General features: G+C 38.1%; 2 protein-coding genes across 2 annotated transcripts in view; one reads left to right on the plus strand and one right to left on the minus strand.

Annotated features, from left to right (window-relative positions):
• The window catches only part of LOC114144446 (parvalbumin-7-like), a 39,014-nt gene extending 28,424 nt beyond the window's left edge, over window positions 1-10,590 (minus strand). Inside the window, exon 1 of the mRNA XM_028017265.1 lies at window positions 10,440-10,590. Coding sequence (XP_027873066.1) covers window positions 10,440-10,446 — 7 coding nt within the window. The 5' untranslated portion in view covers window positions 10,447-10,590. The remainder of the gene's footprint in view (window positions 1-10,439) is intronic.
• The window catches only part of ncf4 (neutrophil cytosolic factor 4), a 32,805-nt gene extending 13,825 nt beyond the window's left edge, over window positions 1-18,980 (plus strand). Inside the window, exons 6-10 of the mRNA XM_028017264.1 lie at window positions 423-474; window positions 10,574-10,672; window positions 13,504-13,655; window positions 15,084-15,149; window positions 18,653-18,980. Of these exons, the coding sequence (XP_027873065.1) occupies window positions 423-474; window positions 10,574-10,672; window positions 13,504-13,655; window positions 15,084-15,149; window positions 18,653-18,860 (577 nt within the window). The 3' untranslated portion in view covers window positions 18,861-18,980. The remainder of the gene's footprint in view (window positions 1-422; window positions 475-10,573; window positions 10,673-13,503; window positions 13,656-15,083; window positions 15,150-18,652) is intronic.
• The last annotated feature ends 1,831 nt before the right edge of the window (window positions 18,981-20,811 follow it).

Genomic DNA, 20,811 nt, shown 5'->3' on the forward strand with positions numbered 1-20,811 from the left:
TTATGCTTGTAGTAAACTGTTAATGCATAAGTGATTAGTTAAAAATGTATTTGATGTTAAATTAATATTTTTTATGATGAGGAAATTTTAGTGCCAAATTTGGATCTAAGACATCCAAACATTTCATATATATATAAAAAAAATCCTTATAATGTATCTGCCTTTTTGGAAAATAAAATAAATAAATCTCATGACAGCACATCTAATTTCTCAGGACAGATTTCAGGCAAACCAATAGCATAAACGTCTAATACACTCTGGTGTCCCGACCGAAAATACACACATTAAGTCGTCCTCTCACTTTGAGCTGTGGATTATTTTGGGAAAAGCTTGTTCTATCAGTTTGCGTGTTTTTCACCTCTTGTCTTCTGCAGACGACGTTCAGTTGCGTGACTCTTTCTACGTTTCTCTGTGTGTTCTAGGAAAACAGTAAAAGCACCAAAGATGGACCTCTTCTCCTCCCCCAGGGCAGAGGTACATGCAGCCGCATTTCTTTCTTTTCTTTGCTGCTTTGGCTACGATCACCTCCCACAGAGCTGCAACCTCGTAGTTAAAGCAACCACGCAGAATGCACTAACTCACTCAGAAACGTGCTGCGTTATCCTGTTAGCAGCAACCTGTTGGCTTCAGTGCAACTCATGATACACACACACAAACACACACACACACACACACACACATCAGCAGAGTCCTAACACTACCTGAGTTAAACCCTGAGCCACTACAAAAGTTTTAAGAGGCATGTAGGAAAAGAAGTTTAAAAGTCGACTAGGCTAATTCTATCCAACAATTCTTGCAAATTAAAATGAAATACATCGAAGTTTGAAACGGCACATAAAATCCTACACAATCTGAAAATGAAAAAAGTGAAAGGAATTAAATAACAAGGGGGAGGGGGATAAAGTTTCCAAAGCCTAAGTGAAACCTTCAGAGTGTAAATATGGTTTGAATTTGCTTGTAAAGCTGGACGCTGTAGAAACAGCTGATCTAGAGTGGCTTCTGGGTGAAACAAGAAGATGTTTACTGGAGGATCTAGTAGATTTCTGTGTTTTCAGCAAGTTGTTTAAAGGTTGTTCTAATGAAAACTGGCTGTTTCTTATCCAAACATCTTGGAAGTAAAGATCAGAGTAATGTTCTAAAATATAAAGTAAATCACGGCAGAACAAATAGGAACAGAGCAGAAGGCCGTCTAGATTAGCAAAATAGCATTGTTAATGCTTTTCTTTTATTATTTCATATTATGTTCAAAGAGACAATCCAGGATGTTTTTATCTGACATTTTGTTAAAGCAACATTTTATTTTAGTAAAAATTTTAATCAATAGGTAATTTTACTCTTAATCTTATTTTATGTGGGAAAAAAAGAAGAAAATTTATATGATTTAGCCATAAGAACTAACCATACAATAGTATTGAACCCTTTAATACGATGCCGCTTTATTTATACCGGGGAAAAAAAGAGAAAATGAGGTCCCACATAAAACAATTGAGTTAATTTGTTACATGTAATCAAATTAAGTTTGTCAACCTTAATTTATTTACATTGGTTCGACATGAAAACTTAACAAACTAAATATTTTTACCTGGATGAACTCAGTTTGACTACTTGTAATAAATTAACTCAATTCTTTTTAAGTTGGACGACTTGTTTTCTCAGAATTCCTCAGAATAATTTGCCATCCGATCATAGTTTAGGTTTGAAGAGCCACTCCACTAGGAGCCAATATCTCCCTGATCATGGGGAAATATAACAATAATAATAATAATAATAATAATAATCCTGCTTGTGTGAAAGACAAATTTACAGGCCTGTTGAACTCTGTTTCTTTCACGATTGCAAGACAAGAGTCAGAAACAATGTCTGCATTCTTATGAAAGTTTGGTAGGAACAAAGTTTTTTTTTTTTTTTTTTAAGGTTTTGTTGGCTCTAGTGGCCTTTATTTGAAAGTAGTTTGACAGGAAACAGGGTAATCAGAGAGGGGGAAGACATGCGGCAAACGTCGCCAGGCCGGGAATCGAACCTACGACCACTGCTACAAGGACTAAGGCCTCAACGTGGGTCATGCTTTGCCCCTGCGCCACCACAGCACCCCACAAAGTTTTTTAAAAGTCAGTCTGGTTTGCTGAATTGTCATCCATGTGTAAACATAAACATGGTTAATATCCGATGCATTTGCAGTGAAAATGGTTGCACACGCCGACAGACTGAACTAAAAATAAGTGAATTCAATGAGACACTGTCTCAAGAAAATACTTAATCACTTTAGGAAAAGCCTGTTAAACTATTATTGCTAATCATTTTGGTTCTTTTAAAGCATAGCATATACATGTGATATATTCCAAAAGCTCTGCAGTAGATTTAACACTAACTATCTCAAAATAACAGGCAGAAAAGACAGGTGGAAACCTTTAGACCCCTGTGTCAAACTGGAACACTTCAAATTTTGAAGTGTTCCAGTGCAACTCTCTTCATCCACTTCACTGTGACCTTGTTGACCTCATCAAAAGTTCCTGTCTCGCTTCACTTCCTGTTTTAATTTAATTTCTGTATCCATTCCTCCTTTCATAGGAGGCTCTCTCCTTGCATTACCTCTTCATCATTCTCCCTTCAAAGCTCTCCATGACACATCAAACTCCTCCTGGGTTTGTTCTTCTGTTTGCCCCTCACACAGGTTTTCTCTACACAACTTTGTAACCTTCTAGCTTTAATCCTCTCTGCTGCCTCCTCGTCGCATTCTGTCATTATTGTTCTGTTCTTTGCTAAAAATGTTTTGATGCAGCAGTCATTCACCTCAGAGCTGAACAAGTTTGGTTGGGAAGCTATTGCAGCAAATGTAAGGTAAACATGCTGCAGACAATCTGTAGGCTAGAGGACATGATGATGATGCTTGTTAATCTACCTACCTATCTAGCCACCTAGCTATCTAGCTAATGAGATATCTACCTAAAAAGCTAGCTATCTGGTTAGCTATCTAGTAACTTTCTGCATGAATGGATGAACTGAAGTGTAGAAATCATGATTTGGGTGAAGAGACTTATTCAATCATCCTCAAAACATGCCCTCATTCAAACTATTGTTGGACAGCAGTGGCTACGTTAGCATCAGCACGTTGCTAACATTCATGATTTCAACAACCAGAATAACGTCTGTATCTGAAGCCAAAAGTGGTGTCGTTCAGTCAGAGATGTCTGAGGTTTCCCACTGGGACCTACAGTAGCTCTACCGTTTTCTTAATTTGTAATTGTGTTTAGTGGTTTGAACTTCAGGGCCACCGTAGAAAACCACTCAGAGGTTCACTGTCCCTCAGTCACGACTAAAAACATATGTTTAAAACTGGAAGAGACAAACTTTGCACATTTTGTCTTCCCCTTACTTAGCGCTGTCAGTGTGCTCTCGGTATACATTTTCCCTCTTGTGTAAGTGGCTCGGTCTGCTAGGCTAGTAGCCTGCATGCTGAGTGCGTGTCTGCAGGTGAAGTGAAGCTCTTGAACTATCCGTGCTTCATCCCCTCGCTAAAGCATTTAGCATTTAGCTTTCCTGACCTTGTGCTGCCCCAAAAACCGTGGGACTCTAATAGGCACACACACACACACACAATAAATTTTCTTTACTGCACACTGAAATAGTCTTTAATCGGCAAACTTCATTTCACTGCCTCCTCTCTGTCTTCTTACCCTCTCTCCCACACAGAAGTAAAGCACTGATGTACTCCACTCATGAAGCTGCCAGCCTACTCAACATTTATTTTAGCTCTGTCTTTTTTTCTCTCTGGAAAAGTGAGTGGTCCTCTGTGCATTTTTTGGGGGGGCTATGTTGTGTGTGTGTGTGTGTTCCCCAGTGCTGCTGGAAAGAAGCTATTAAGCTCTATCCGAGCAATGATCACTGGCTGGTCTGAGCCTTATGGATAACAGGAGAACACGACGGGCATTTGTCACTGCAGAGCACTGCCGTCTTCTCTGCAACACTTTCCACTCCGCAAGGATTTATTCCAGGCTTTGCCCCAAACAGCGTGATGAGTAATTGTTGTTAACTGTGCTACTATGAGCTTTAAACGAGGTCAATGAGACAAGCTGCTCTCGGTTGGTGGGAGTTTCGTGCGGATAAGCCAGAGGCACGGTTTGTCCAGTGAGGAAAATGAGCACAAGTGAACAGAAAAGCAGAATTCGAGAGGAAAACACATTTTAAATTGCTGCCAGAAACGGGATAAATAAACACCTTGATGCAGCGCATGCTAGTAAATATGGCATTGCAGATTTTCTAATGAATATTAATTGGAAAAGAGGTGGTTTAATATGTATGTACAAATATGTAGAACTACCTTTAAGATAAATAATAATAATCAGCCTCAAAAACATGGAGGTTGTTTTCCAAGATAAATAATAAATAACTGAGGAGGGACTCTGTGTAAAGCCTTTAAACTAGGGATGCAAACAGGTAATCAACTTACGGTTACTTGTTGATTAATAGTTTATTTGATTACAATTAGTTCCAATTGATTAACTGATAACGTCCGCTTAGGCCTTCTTTTAGTGTTGTAGTTTGGCCGCCATCCAGCAGAGGGCGCCGCTGGTCGTCCATAAGCTGCGGAGCCAGCTGATACAGGATTCAAGATGGCGGTGACATAGAAGAACGGGAAAGAGAAACGGTCCAAAGAGAGTCTGGTGAGGGATGGAAAATAATGCACTTAAATAATGTTTTGAAATATAAAAACTGGACCAGCTCAGCTAAGTTTGTTAAGTTATAACTTTAATTGCACTCGTTCAGCCGAGTTACATGACAGAGCAGCATCAACTCCTGATTCAAAAATTACTTTTGTGCTACGAAGGCGAGAACTTGATGACAGAAAAATTGTGCCATTATGGAAAAAAACAAATATAATAACAAATAGCAAGGTTTGTTTTGAGGGCTTTCGTGAATTAACAGATTTCATAGAGGGACGTTTTAACAATACTTTCTAGAGTTCTGCCAGTACTTCATACAAAAGTAAAGCCAGTACTTCTGTATGAATAGCTGTCTTTTAATGGGGAATTATTTTTATATTTAGCAACCTAAGATGTTCTCATTTTGCTATATTTTATAAATGCATCTAAGTTTAATAGCGTGAGAAAATCACAATTTTCTGTTAATTTAGTCAGCGTTAAATACAGTTGAAAAATTGATGTGTGTTTTCTTATTTAACATATTATGAAAAATGTTGCCCTTTACGTGAAGGAAAGACAGTCGGTCCTCTTGATACAAGAGAAAACAAAAGTTTTGAAGAAAATGGCCGCTTACCAATTAATCATTGGTCGATGGATAAGATCAATTAACTTTAGATTAACTCATTAATCGATCACTTGCATCGAAACTAATGACAAATAGTAAAAATTAGCTGCGTAATTTGAGTTTTATGTCTTTGGACATAAGTAAAACTGAACATTTTTGTCTCAACTGATTATTCAACTGTGACTCCAAACCCGACTCCCAGTGAAAATCTACACTTTAAAGGAAAATGTTCTTGCATTGTTTTCACCTTTTTACAATGACTCTTTCTTGTTTCTCTTTAGTTTTATTATATAAATTAATTTTCTGTAAGACCGTCAATTGCTATGGATGGAGACAACAATAGAGACAACAGAAGAACAATCTTAAAAGGATAGCAGGATGGATGATAAGGTCATAGAGCGACAGAAGGCATATGGAGACGGTCAATTGCTTTGTCACAGCGTGTTTGGTGTTTAAGTTGGAAATGGTGGCCTCAAACACATTTTCACATCATCTGCAAATTACTGCAACCTGAAGGTACACACTGTAATAAAACAGTGTGAAGAGCCATTTATTAAAAATAGCGGCCCTGGATTCCTGCGGCGAGAACAAGTGTGCGTGTCGGTTCGTGTGTGTGTTGTCCTCTGGGTGAGTGTAATCTCAGCGGATTGTTAATCCAAGCTGCTCCCTCTTTCCCCAGCTTCATTAATCTGCCACCAGTATGTGGCTCATTTTCTCTCGACACACATCCACACACACACACACACACACACACACACACACACACACACACACACACGCACACACGTCCTCCCCTGTGTCGCCAGTGAATGAGACGCACAAGAGAACATGTGGAGTATTCTGAAGAAATGTTTCTTAAATTGTCGACATGTCAGACCCAATTTCTGATGCAATCTCTCTTTTTGGATTTAGCTATTCATTTTCAAAGCTCGTGCATTCACGCCACTCTACATACATGTGCATGTTTCACAACTGAATGTATGGAAAGAAACATAACCTCTTATCTCAATGTCTGACATTAGTTTGAACCGTTCCTGGTTTGGAACAGTTCGGATTGCCTGAATTTTCATTTATATTGTTTATCAAATACCAGAAGTTATCACATCACTGCAAAAATAGAAAATCTTACAAAGTACTTTTGGTCTAGTTTCTAGTTCAAATATCTTAGACTTGAAATGAGAGAAAATCAACTTACAAGTAACTTTTCAACGAAATATGAGCTTTTTTTAGGTCAATTTTGTCTTAATATTGATGAAAAAGGTCTTGTTCCATTGACAGATCATTTCACTTAAACATGGGGGAAATGTCTTGTTTTAAGTGAAATTATTTGTCAGTTGAACTAATACTTTTATATTAACATTAAGTAATTATTTACTTAAAGCAAGTAACGACATCTTGCTTTAAAGTTACTCTTAAGAAATCTTTGTCTTGTTTCAAGTGTACGAAGATATTTTCTCTAGAAACGAGACCGAAAACACTTGGTAAGATCTTGTGTTATTTCAGTGATACTTTTTTTAAGAAGTATCACTTCTTAAAATTCAGAAGTTTACTTTGGTGTTACCAGTATGGTTGCAATTTAAGTCGGTGTCATTGTAGAGTAACTTGTCCTGTAAGCAACGCAATATTTTTGGGATTTTGTCCTATTCCTTGTGACAGACCTGGTGTTACTGTTTCAGGCTTTTGGGCCACGTTGCTCATAATTTTCAACTTTCTTTGGTACTTTGAGGTAGCCACTCAAAAATAAAGACATATTTGTCAATATTTTGGCAATGTATATTTGACAACATATCAATATTTTGTCAAATATTTGGCTCTAGCACAGGGGTGGGCAACTCCAGGCCTCGAGGGCCGGTCTCCTGCAACTTTTAGATGCGTCTCTACTTCAACACACCTGAGTCAAATAATGAGATCATTAGCAGGACTCTGGAGAACTTGACTGCACTTAGGAGGTGATTCAGCTGTTGGATTCAAGTGTGTTGGACCAGGGAGACATCTAAGAGTTGCAGGACACCGGCCCTCGAGGACCAGTCTTATGGTAGCACCAAATTAGCCAGATTAGCTAATTTGTACCTATTCTGGCTGGAGTGACTGTCCATTTGGACCCATTTGTGTCAAAGATTGCACTTTGTCTCTTATTTTGAAATGTTTCTTTAACATTTCCACATATTTACTCGCGATGCTATCTGTTTTGTGAAGTGCATCCGTCCCTTCTGCAGCAAAACACTCACACAACATGACACAGACACCCTCCGTTGTTTGGGATGGTGACTGATTCCAGTGTCAACAATGGTTATCAAGTTTCATCAGACCAAATGTCTCCAAACATTAAGACTTTTGTCCTCGAGTTCATTTGCAAATTTCAGCCTGCTTTTTATGTAGTGTTCGGAATAATGGCTTCTTCCTTTCCCAGTGGCCTTTCAGCCCATGTCAGAACAGGATTTGTTTCACTGTGAACAACACACACACAAAAAAAGATCTAATGACGGTCGGTGGGGGCAGGGACAAAGTGTCACTTGCTGTGTTTCCATTACGAATGTGAACAAAACTTTGTCAATATTCTGCTAACGCCCAAAGAACACAATTTCACAATCACTGTTGTTCCATTAAATAAGAGACGTAATTAAAATCACACATGGATAAGTTTGTTCACGAGATAAGTCCCTAAAAAACATGCCGCGCCGTCATCCTCTCGCCACTTCCTGTAGTCTTTTTCTTTGTGACAAAATCCTGTTGTTGATCATGCGACGTGTGTGATGCAGATTAAGTGTTTCCATTGAAATTTTGCACAATAAGCCAATTTCAATAAGGCCAAAAAAAAACAACCTCTTGCTGGCCCCAAAGCTTTTTATCAAAAAACGAGTTCTTTCTAAATTATTGTTGTTCCCATTCAGCAAATTTGTTTTCAAATTACTAAAAAAAAAAATAATAATAAATTAAAACTGTCATTAAAAACATCCTGAAAATATATGCACAAGAGTTGTTTGTGTTTTAAGATCTTTGGGAATCATTTAGTTTCATGTCTGTCAAAATGTGTTTTCCTACAAATTTTCTCACATATTTACTTTAGGAACATAAAACAGTTTATCCCTCGGCAGATAAGATAAGAAATTGTCTAAAGATCCAAATGTTTAAGAAGATATTGCAATAGAAATAATCAAATGTCAAACAAAAGACATTGGCAAATCTTCCAAAGTAATAGAGACGTATTACAAGCAACCATGAAAAGGTTAGAAGAAATTTTGACTTCTTTTGGAGAGAAGGAAACTAGTTGAAGGAATAGTTTGGGATTTTTTTAAAGTGAGATTATGTTAAAAGGTTTTACACACTAGCATAAGTTACCTGCAGTGATCAACTCTCTTAGCCTCGTTTACAGACCTGTTGGGCTAAGAAACGTAAGCTATGTTTAGTTTGGAATCAAACTAAAGCAAAAGAGACTTCCACCATCTTTGGACACTGTTCCAATAAACTTCTATGATTCTGTCACATTTGCATTGGGAGATTGTCTACACTGGGATTGGGGGCTGGAGATGGTGCAACACCAATTATCTTCCTGAGTGAAACATGTTGGCGACCAAACAAGTCAACATCTTACTGCACAGGGAGGTTATTGGCCACACTCCACCTCTTAAATCAATTTTCTGGTTAAAAACCATCACCTTCTCTGTAGATAACATTCTAATGCAAACCCAAATATGAATAAGGTCTTAATTTTTATAAAATAGCATTAGCATAAACTGATTTGACATTTTTGAGATTGTAAAACTGGAGAGGAGAAAACAAATGTATTAAATGTTTGGAAGTTTAGCAAAATTACAATACCTGTCCAAAAAAAACAAAAAACAACAACATAAAGACAAAACATGTTTAGGTGAAACGGACTTGTAAAAAGTGGACGCAAACTTCACATAAAGCTCAAAGTTAGGTTAGTTTCCCACTGAAACTTACTTACAAAATGTCACTTTTGCAACACGTAAAAAGCAACTCGCAGTCAAATAAATGATTAACTGATTCCCAATTAAACAATCATAATTTCTATTGATCTAATCTGTTGACCTATTTTTGTCCTATTCAGCCACAATAATATTGCAAATGGCAAAAATAACCTTTTTCCTTTTTTATTCCAGAAACATTGTTGTTACACCAATGGCACCATCACCATTTCTCTGTGGGAAACAACCAGCATAAAAACAAGCAGCATTGATCAACTCTCTGCAGCGCTGCACCTCTGCTTAACTTTTCCTTTTTCTATTACCCACTATCCTCTTCCTCCTACTCTTCATCCTCCTCCACCTCCTCTGCACCTCCCTCCCACTGCTTTTACCGCTCCTTGTTCTTTTTTCGGTCACGGTTGTAATTCTCTCTGCCTTTTCTCTCTTTACTTTTGCTGCTTGCTGTCCAAATTTTTATTTTTTTATTTTCTTTGCCTCTTAGTCTTTCAAGCAGATATTCAAAACAAAAATGAACATAAGAAGGGTTTATTTTTTAGGTAAATTGTGGCCAAAAAGTTACACGGTGAATGAAGTAGTTTGTGTGAGTGGATTTTAGGCTAAAAGGCTTTTTTTTGTGTGTGTGTAAAACGCGTAAATTGGGTCTGGTGAGCTCTACTTTCCATGCAAATTCACTCTTACAGGCTTTTATTTCACACACTGATGATAACCTGAAAGGTTAAGAATTCATCCACCTTTACACAATGCCTCTTATTGCTTTCCAGCATTTTCATGTCTGCTCGTCACAGTTTTTGCATCTATTCCATGAAAATGTAGCAGTTTAGTCACAGATCGTACCTCTGATGGCCTCAGCTTCCTAACTGGATTTTTGTTTGGGGACATTGATTATTTCTCAACGGATGCCAGTTTAGAAATATCACCAGGCGACACCAAAATGTCATCTTGATGCTTTTTGTTTGTCTGTCAGTTTTAGGTAGAATAATTCACATTTGAACTAGTCTTCAAATCATTTGTTGAACTCTGAATTTTCAACGTATTTTACCGTACCTTCATTTTTAAATTGTAACTTTCATCGTATTTGTATATCAGTTTCCCCTCTTCGGGCAAAAATCTCAACTTTCTAAGCAGAATAAAATCTTCATCCTCCTGTTTTACATCCTTCATTAACTTACACACGAAACACTCATCCCTAACTCTCCAGAAACTAAAAGGTGTGTGAAGTCTTACCCGTCATTGCTCACTCTTGGTGCTCAGTCCGCCTGCTTCGCTCTGACTCTCTCTGTTCCTCTCTTTTCGTTCTCCCACTCACTTGCTTTTTTTAATCTTCTTTTATTTCCCCCCCCCCGTCTTGTTTGTCTCAGGCGATGTTTGACTTTCGCGGGAACGGCAAGGCAGAGTTAAACCTGAAGAGGGGAGAAGTGATCTTCCTGCTGCGACGAGTCAATGCCGACTGGCTGGAGGTAAGAACGGGGAGCGGGAAGAGAGAGAGAGAGAGACGGAGAGCGGAGGAGGGAGAGAGAGAACGAGTGAGAGGTGGGGGAGGCGAAAAGAGTTGGAGGAGAAGAGGAGGAGGATGGAAAGGAACAGAGAAGGATAAAAAAAAAACTGAAGCTATCAGCTGGTAGCTTTGCTGTTATAAAACATTTTAAAAATCGAAAAAGCGCAAAAAGAGCATACTATCCATTTTGATCTGACACGCCGAAATAAAAGGTCAACCAAGTCCAACTTCGAGTTACTCACGTAGGAGGAAAGGAAAGAGCTAACCGCGTCATGAAGATCGAGGAACAACGCTGGTAAAGTTTAAAGCTGAGTTAGGCTATAAAGTAAAATGACCATCTCTGAAAACCTCACAATTTGTTCACATTACAACAAGCGATGCACTCCAAACAAAATCCATACTTTATGTAAGAGAAAGAAACTAAATGTGGAAAGATGGAAACAATCAGAACTTCTGTCCAAGTAATAAAACACATAATGGAGAAAACCTAACAACCTAACAGAGCCTTCAGAGTCTAAGGAGCCAACTCACTGAAACTCATGTAATGTGATATAATCTTTTGAAAAGAGGACAAGTCGTATGTTTTGATAAATGTCTGCAAGAGGAAGTTTATTGTAATTGTTGAAGAACGTGATTTTTGATTTAGGGGAGCAGGATCATGTAAAACAAACTTTTTGGAGCTTTACATCATGTTCTAATGTAAACATGAGTTCTGCTTTGATTCTTTCATGCAAAGAATCAAAGCAGAGCTAAATGGTTGGATCTCTCATATCATCCATGTAGCTATGTAAAACACCTGGTTGGACCTAGCCCCGCCTTCAAGGACGAAGCTCCTCTTCAGAGCTGCAGCTTCCATTCTTCTGCCTCACAGAGCAGCTCCTTCAGACTAGCCAGCAGCAATTAGCAAACACCTGGTGGAGCTCCAAAGCCGACTTTGGACCACTGAGCAACTTCTGCACATTAGCTCAGGCTAGACACTTGTGATGTCATTTCTGGTTCAAGTGTGGCTTAAAATAATAATAATGTATCCAAGCAGAGCCTCTTTAGCAATGATTATGGTTTTCCTCTTTGTGGAAATAAATCTGATTTTATTTAGATTTACATGGATGTACAGAAAACACAAAAGTGTCTGTTTGATTCTTATCCAGGAGGAGCAAAGAGATGTTAGAATGAATAACAGTGAAAAGAGAAGACAGAAAATAGATATTAATTAAATGAGAAATGATAATGATTATAATAATAAAAGGTCTGATTAGAAGCTAAGACTGCCATCCAAAATTACACATTTTAATTAGCAGCTCCACTCTGAAATACGGACCTTGGCAAGCAATATAATTGGAATAAATTCTGGTCAGTCTTAAAATAATAAAAAAAGAAAGTCAGGCAACATAATATGTATAAAAAAATGTAAAGTTAAGAAACAAGAGTTGAAAGTGAGTGGGAGAAAGAAACAGAAGGTGGAAGCTGATGTGATGGAGTGAGAGTAAACATGGAGGAGGAAAAGGCACTTAACCTGAACGGGAGTTCGGAAACAAAAGAGCAGAACATAAAAACCTTGATCTGTTCGTTCTCGCCAACAAACGTAACACAATGTTCCGTAAAAGTGTTGAACCAGTCCGAATTTCTTCATGTTTCTTTCAAGGAGAAAAACTTTGATGTAATCTTTCAGCAGGGTTCAGATCAGTTTTTCTTCAAGCTGTTTCTGGATACACATTTTCTATCCATCTGTTTGCGTCTGATTATGATGTTATATTACTCTATTCTTAAAGAAAAAGAGCCATCAGGACAAGTGAAAGAAAAAACAAACAGTGTTAGGTCTAAGAAACCAGCTACATTGTGTATGCAGTAAATAAATCTCCTGTGTTTATGAAATTAAAGACCTAAAACACTGATTTGTGTCTCTAAATGCTGAATTTGCTTTTCTATTTTCTGTGTCTCAAGCAGTGCTACCTTTAATTGTGTTTCTTATTTAATGGAAACGCCACAATTGCGAGATTGTTTATTTTTTTTTCTACATTAGCAGAATGCTGACAAAGTTCTGCATAAATTTGTAACAGAAACTAAAAAAGCTTCCATTAAAAAATAATTTAAAAAAAGCTTTTCAATAAAATAAATGAAGGAAACGTATTTCTTTGAGACAAGAAAGTGCGCCTAAACATCCAGGCTTTTCTAACGACCGACTCATTTATAGGCTGGGTTTGTTGAATAAAAATAACAAAAAAGAAAAACAGTTCACTGAGCGGACATGTTTGACTGAAAATTAGTTTTTTTAAAAATCTAAAAATTTGATTTTAAGACATTAAGAAAACCTGGGGAAACATAGATCCAGACCACTTAAAGTTTGGAATTAAAATTGGTTCGTTTCCCTTCTTGGCGTGGACCAACCCTAACAAAGCCACGGTTCCAAAACAACTCTAGAGTTAAAACTTACTGATTTCTTTTTTCTTTGTACAGACAGGCAGCATTCACTTGGTACAAATCCTGAATATGTATCTGATTTGTCCTCTTTGTGTTGTCCAATCACAGTTCTATTGTAAAAGTTTGCACCTTTTACACATGGTTTTAATTTTTCCAGACTAACATGCTCAGATATCACGGGCGTGCTAACGGAGCTTTATGACCGCGCCGAGTGCCTCTCACATGAGCAGCTCGTTATGAGCTGCCTAATTATTCCACCAAGCCTCTCCGGCTCTGTTTGGGTTTTTTCCCCCTCGTTTCTCTCTTTGAATTACCTCCGCCCTCTGAGACTCTCCTCATCACATCCGTGTTTCTGTCTCCTCTTATTTCCTTCAGGGGACGGCGAACAATCAAACAGGTATTTTCCCAGAATCCTTTGTGAAGATTATTAAGCCCCTCCCAGAAAGTGACTCTGAGGGTGAAGGCGGGGGCCACACTTACAGCTGCCTTCGCTGTTTCCTGCTCACCCCATCCGGAGTGGAAACCAGGTCGGTTTGATCTTGCTCTCTGTATAACATTGAATGCTGGATATTCACATTTATTGTAAAAGAAAGACACATTCTTCTTTTCTCACTTCCTGACATTTAATCAGACTAAACATTTCATGTTTTAGGTCCTTTAGATTTTCCAACATTTCTGTTTCGAAAATACCAGAGAAGATTTTTTTAAATTATTATTCTTTGAATTCAGACGTTTACATCCATTTCCTTAGTATAATTAAGTCCTTTCACAAGTTCCTTCCAACAGTTTGCTAGATTTCTGTCCCATTCCTCCAGACAGGATTAGCATAGACATGTTGCATGTTATTGTAAGGAAATTTTACACATGTGCAACACGCTGTTTTTTTTTTTACATGCCGTCCATGGTACCGTTGCTGTGGTAGAAAAATTCTGGTTACTAAATGAAACCTGGAGATGTAGGTATTAATAGTGCTGTGCGCCACAGCAAAGGGAAAAATATTACAGAAGAATCATTAAAGAACAACTCAGAACCACTCTTGTTCTTTTTTTCTCGCTCACTGTTTCGTCTGTGCTACACACAGAGCCGTTACCGTAGCAACTGACTTACAACAGCTCCACTATATGACAAGTCAGAGATTATGTTCCAGTTTATCGGGATTCAACACCAAAACCACGTAAACGTTTCCCACTCAAAGAACAGAACATCCAGTCTGTTACAGTCATATGTTTTCAGGCTCCATGTTTATTTTGTGATAATTAATAAGTGGTGGTGGTTGATTAGCTAAACATCTGCTCCATGGATGATCAGTCAGAGTCAGTCAGTGTAACTTAACCGAAACACAACAAATTACACAGCATGTCTACATGCTAAGGTTGTCAAAGTCAAGCTAGCATGACTGAGCTACATCCCTCTCACTTGCTATTTTTCCTTCAAGCTTTTTCCTGACCTGTGAAATGTGATGACCCTGAACCCTGCTATCTAAAGCACTGTGTCCCTTTTTGTCTTATACTGTACATCACTTGCACATTTAACATTCAGCGTGTTACGTTGACAACTTGACAGCTAAAACCAACGGTAGTGATTGTTGGTGAGCAGGTTTTTTTTGGGACGTCCAGCCCCCATCAGAGAGATGGGGGCTGGACGTCATGGTGCAACCTGTCTGTAAATGTAAATTATGCATGTAAATATATGGCTTCTGCTGTATTTCTAAACAGTACTGCTACTGCAGACAACCTGCAGGTGCAGATGGTCAGAACAAAGGTGACTCCCTGTTCTCAACAGGGCAACTGTATACTGTCTGAGGTTGACAGACTTTGTTTTGCACCACTTAAAATCTACTGAAATAAGACAAAAAAAAAACAACAACATTGTCCTCACTGTGGAATTTAACTGTTTCTCCTTTAACTGTTAATCTTTGCTGTCTAATTTTTGGCCATCTTTGTCCATTCATACAGAGACGTGTGTGTACAAGAGGCGCTCACTATCCAGCCAACGTACAACGAGCTGGTGTCCCGCATGAGGTGAGCGCTGTGCTGCTTCTGCTTTCGTTGTGTCGGTTCAACGTTTTAGTGGGTAAAACTGAGAATTTGATGTCTGTAAGAGCTTGTTGCATTGGCATCTACGTATGTGAGGAAGCACAAATACAGGTGTCACTCATATATGTTTCATAAGCTGTGCAGAGGTAAAGGTATCATGTGCATCTTCACACCTTTTAGATATGTGATAATGGCTTATTTGGTAGAACAACGGGGTGACGATTGGGGATATGCTATGGATATTTTTCCATGTGTGAAGGAGTCGGGTGTCATCTGCCTCCTACTGCAAATGAGAGACACAGAATCTGTTTTCTGCTGTTATTAAAACTGAGATCATCCACACGTATTTATTAAATTTGCAGATTGACAGCTGATCTAATTCATCCAGTCTTCGTCTCTAGTGTTCATTCAGCTGGGTAAATAATTTCACTTCTATACGCCTCGCAAAAAGAGCGAAAACCTTTTGAACTTTTTTGTCAGTGCAGCCAGTTCTTTACAAAAATCTTGTGTGCGTGTTAATCTCAGGATAAATGCAGTTTTTCTGAAGAAAGTGGGGGCTGAATGCCAACTCATTTTCCAAGTCCTTTTTTTCCCACTTTGTAGAGGGTGTTGTCGCATCCTTTAAAAGACTTAGGCAGTTTTAAATTTGTGTGTGTCAAATCAAGTTCTTAAACTTTCTTTTATGTCTTAAAAAATGTCACATTGGCCTTAAATACATTAATCACAAGTCTTAAATTTTGCTGTGGCAGAACTATTTAACGGACATTCTCGCATAAGCAGTGTTTTTCTTGCAGGACTTCTCGGTCACCCAAAAGTCTGAGTCATGCGCAGAAATCTTTGTCGCGTTCTGTGACTCGATGTGGTGGAGGCTAACGCTAACTAGCTACCAATGCACCCTTAGTAGCTAGCTAAGTGTTTGCTTCTATCATGGGTAAGGGCAAATGTATCGCCAGTTGGATGGACGACATTAATCTTCGCAACTAGCTCACTTCTGCTGCCAACCAAAATGAGACTAAGAGCAAAAAAAACTCTTTCCCTTTTAAACTTGAGGCAGGCAGTGTTTGACGCACAAAGCTGCAGCCAAGAGCTGCAAACAGACCCAGAAGTTTCACAGTTTTTGACAAGATTGATAATCCCTGAACCATCCTGTATTCTTAGGGGTTTTTTTGTTGTAAATATTATTCAAGGTGGCATTAAAAAGGTCTTGAAATCGACTTGCTGAAACCTGCAGATGCACTGTTATCAATGAGCACATCTTGTTACTCATTCACATCCCAATCAAAGGCATTCCAGTTTGTTTGTAATGTCATAAAAATGAAAAACAAAACTAAAGTGAGTGTGAATACCTTGTCAAGGCGCTGGTTTTTATTTCTTAGTTTTGCTGATCCGAGTTGGTTCTCCATCTCAACCTTTATCGCGCGATGATGTTCTATATCTTAAGGCGGCTGTTCATTGACCTGCCTTCCCTGAGGGAGAGCAGACCTCGTTATGTGCTGCAATACTTACCACTTTCCAATCATCAGAATTAATCAAAATAAATTCCTTTGGGGCCGCTCTCGTTTCCTCCTCCACCGCTTCACTGACTGCGTGACACTGTGTTCTTCTTTGCCCCTTTTCCTTTCATCCATCCTCTCCCTCCATCTCTCGTTATTTGCTCATTTAGATAGGTGAGTGCTACGACAATTGAACCCCCCCCTCCTCTATTCATAATCAGCTCATTTCCTCTGCTTATCTGCTCATTATTGTTTCTCCGTGTTTGGGGCTATTGTGCCCCAGAGTCGGACGGATGAGACTCTGCTCTTGAGTTTTAATACGGCTCGGCGCCAATAACAAGAGGGAGAGAGGCAGATTACAGAGTGAGGCTGTGATGCTGGATGAAATGAGTAAATGGGATTTAGGAGAATAGAAAATATTATACTTAACTGAAAAGGGAAGAAGCTGTGATTGAGTGGTGGGGGGGCGGGGGGGTTAGTGTAAATTAGTCAGCAATTTTAATTGATTAAAAGCCTTATTCTAGTTGTAACTTTTGACGCAATGAATCCACGGTGGGTCACTAGGCAACAGAACTATGAAAGTCCTGTCAAATGCAATGTATTATTCAGTTCAATTTATTTATATAATGCCAATTCACAAGGCTCTTTACCAAACCAAACATTTCAATTCAGTCACACATAGACATAATGTCTACTAGTGAAACGCTATCCAGCCAATTTTATTAAGGTACCATCTAAGTTTCCATTCAACTGCCATGCAAATCATGAGCTGACTTTTAAAATGTCACCAAAGAGAAAGAAAGAAAAAAGCAGATCCGGCTTGTTTCCATCAACCCAAAGCGTCATTTCATCAGATCTTGACTTTGTCCATGGACCGCATACTTTTCATTTTTCGGAATAAATGAAGAGGTTTCCGGAAATGCATTTTAAGTTGTAATTGTCTTGGCATCTAGTGTTGAAGATGTTACTGTTTGGTGGAAACAGCTGGTCAGTAATGTGAGGTAAACGTAAGAACTTATTTGGCAAATGTGTTTTCGTCTCACCTCTGGCGCACGAACTCTGTCTCGAGAAAGCCAAAAACCACTTCAGACCACAGTAAAAAAAATTCTTGTTTGGAAGATTAAGGAAGTTATTTTGACTTTTGGCATTTCTATCAACCTTTTTTGATGCGATACTTAAAAATATGCACACAAAAGAAAGCAGCAGCCCATTTCCTTCAGACCAAAGATGTAGCAAAAGTGAACATTAATTGTGTAAAAATCTTTTATTCTTTAATTCTCAGGGTTTAAATCACTTTAGACTCTGTTCACTTCTCTTTATTACCAGTTTCAGTAAGCAGTGCCACGATTGCTGTGTAAAACGTTTGTTTCATCTATTTGACCCAGAACATTTTTCTCTTTTCTTTAATTTCTCTAAACGTTTTATTTTACATTAGCCATCAGCTTAGTGCATCTTCACTGTGGGATCCAGAACCATTCTGTTTACATATATCCTGGCTCTTATCCCTGCTCTTCCTGTGGGAATGTCACTGCTTCAGGTTCAGCCAGCTAAGCAAACGTGTGACTGCCCACTGCAGACGGGCGTCCACAGTGAAAACGCCTAAATCGGCTCTAATCTCAGATTGATTCATAGCAGTTATGGTTTAAAAGCCAAGTGAAGTTTCTTTTACTTTCACCAGTACAACTATAAGTTGTAGATTAGAGCAAAGGTCCAGTAGGGATTATTAGTCTGTAGTTTCAAAGCTACAATCTATTAACATTTTTAAGAGGTTACACCCTAAAACTGAATTAAAATCCCTCCTAATTTAGATAAAGGAATAGTCCTGGGAGATGTTTTATTTTTATTTTTGTCAAAATGCAGTTAAGTGTAACAGATCTAAAACATAACACAGTCAAAACCAATTCTACAGCACACACTGGTTGAAAATATTTAACATGCGCCATCTAGATTATTAAAACCAATTTCTTACTGACTCTCCCTCTCTCTCTCGGTCAGGAATGTCTTCAAGGTGGACGACATTGCCCTGAACTACCGCGACCCCGAGGGCGACCTCATACGCCTTCTCGACGACGAGGACGTCCAGCTGATGATCAAGGAGGGCAGGCGTCAGCAGGGGCAGGTCCAGAGGCCTGTCAACCAGTTTCCATGGGAACTGCACGTGAGCATGGCCTCTGACCTCTCAGTTTATGGCTCTGAACCCTGAGAGAAATATTTAAATGTGGCACAAGACAGAAGGAAGTACGGGAGCTAATGATCGCTGCTGTACGTTTATTCCTAACGGATCCAAACATTTCACTTAGCAGAATAAACTCATTTCAAATCATTTTTGTATACTTGTATTTATTTAAAAGGTTTTTGCATGCAGTTTTAGGACAAGAAAACGTTTTACTTGTACTAAAGTAAACAAGTTTGGTGTTAAACTTGTGTGACACAAAAACCTTTTGCAGAAAGTGAAAATGTCCAGATGTCTTATTTATTTTGCTACACCAATTCAATATATGTCGGTAACTTCCTGTCGTCGTCGTCTTCTTGTTTTGCACCAGTGGTAACATCTGGTGACACGTGTGAGGCAAAAAAAATTTTTTCCCATTGCAGTTTTGCAAAATAAACCAACTTCAGTGTGGCCAAAAAAAAAAAAAACCCTACTTCATTCAAATGCCAAAACTTTTGATCAAAAAACAAGAGTTATTTCTAAGTTGCATTTGCGTTGTGTTTCCATTGAGCTAATTTATTTTCAAAACATCAAATTGCATAATTATATAGTCAGTGTGAACGCAGCTATTTTGGATGAGTTCTCTGTTGTTTCTGTTCCATGTGTCTGATGATGCCAGTTGTATGAAATATTCTCCTGCCTCTCTAGTTTTTTGTAAATTGTTTTAGAAAACGTCTCAATATATATCTATATTAGTGGAGGACCTGTAAATCAGTGGGATTGACTTCCTTCATCTGTTAGTGTGGGTGTGGCAGATCTTTGCTTCTAAGATCTAAAAACTCGTGACGTAACTCGAGGTAGAAATATTTATATAAACGATCCTGAACATTCACTTCCAGTGAAACGATCCGTTCAGCTTACCACGGCTCCCACATCGAAACCAGAAGAGGAAATGCGAGATTCTCTGTAATGTTCTGGAAAAGAGCTTCAGTTCTTCTTTGATCAGTTTCTCAATCGTAAAAAAAAAAAAAAAAAGAGATTTATTTCAAACCGGGACTTTTACACATATCCACCGTCACCCTGTCAGAGTTAGCCATGAAGTTGTGATTGAGCTTTGTGTCTTTTTCTTCACTTTTTGAATTCCTACTGTTGTTTAACACAGGAATTTTAGCTTCTTACTTAGCTAAAATTAGATAAAATAATCACATGCTGTGTAAATATTTGAATATAGTTTTGTTTAGTGCTTTTTTAAACAGTATATTCTTCTGTAGATGTGCACCACTTTGTGCTCAGTACATTTAGAAGGTTTTTTTTTGTTTGCATTTTTGAAAATTTATTTCTAAAGCTCTGACGTTATGAAGCAAGCAGGGAAATGTGGTTTTTTTGTGTGTGTAGTTTTTGAGCTTAGCTTTAATCGTAAAATTCACTTTTGTTTTCACTGAGCTCATTCTTACACATTTCATAGCCAATTCCAGAACGTGAAAAGATAAAACACTGAGTCAGCGTTTTTCTTTGGGACAAATTCCACAATCTAATTGGAAAGAAAACATTAGTTTAATAACGTTTGCCAATGTTTGTTTTTTTTTTGTTTTTTTTTTGCTTGTAAGGAAATCCTTGAATTTACCTGCAAGGAAATGCAGCTGTCATTTGAATGACACATTGCTATTTACTAATAAGCCTCCATTTAATTTAAAACATGTGAAATTAAGACGTTTTTCTAAGACTGTTGTCCAAAATACATGGAAGTTAATAATCAGTTACAGGCTTATTCTCATTTTATTGTAAATCAGCATTTTTTTAAAAAAAAAAGTCAAGATGGTGATTTATTTATTATTATTAGTAGTAGTACTAGTACTTTTTTTTGTTGCAAAAGTCACTTCTGGCAAAAAAAATACTTATTACATTATTTCAAGATGGTGACAATATGCTAAAAAGGAAAAAGACAATTTAGGCTTTTTGCACTCTTATGGTAAAAAGATATATTTTAAAATGTTGGGAGTGC

Source organism: Xiphophorus couchianus, chromosome 5 (assembly GCF_001444195.1).
Source record: "Xiphophorus couchianus chromosome 5, X_couchianus-1.0, whole genome shotgun sequence".
NCBI classification, from domain to species: Eukaryota; Metazoa; Chordata; class Actinopteri; order Cyprinodontiformes; family Poeciliidae; genus Xiphophorus; species Xiphophorus couchianus.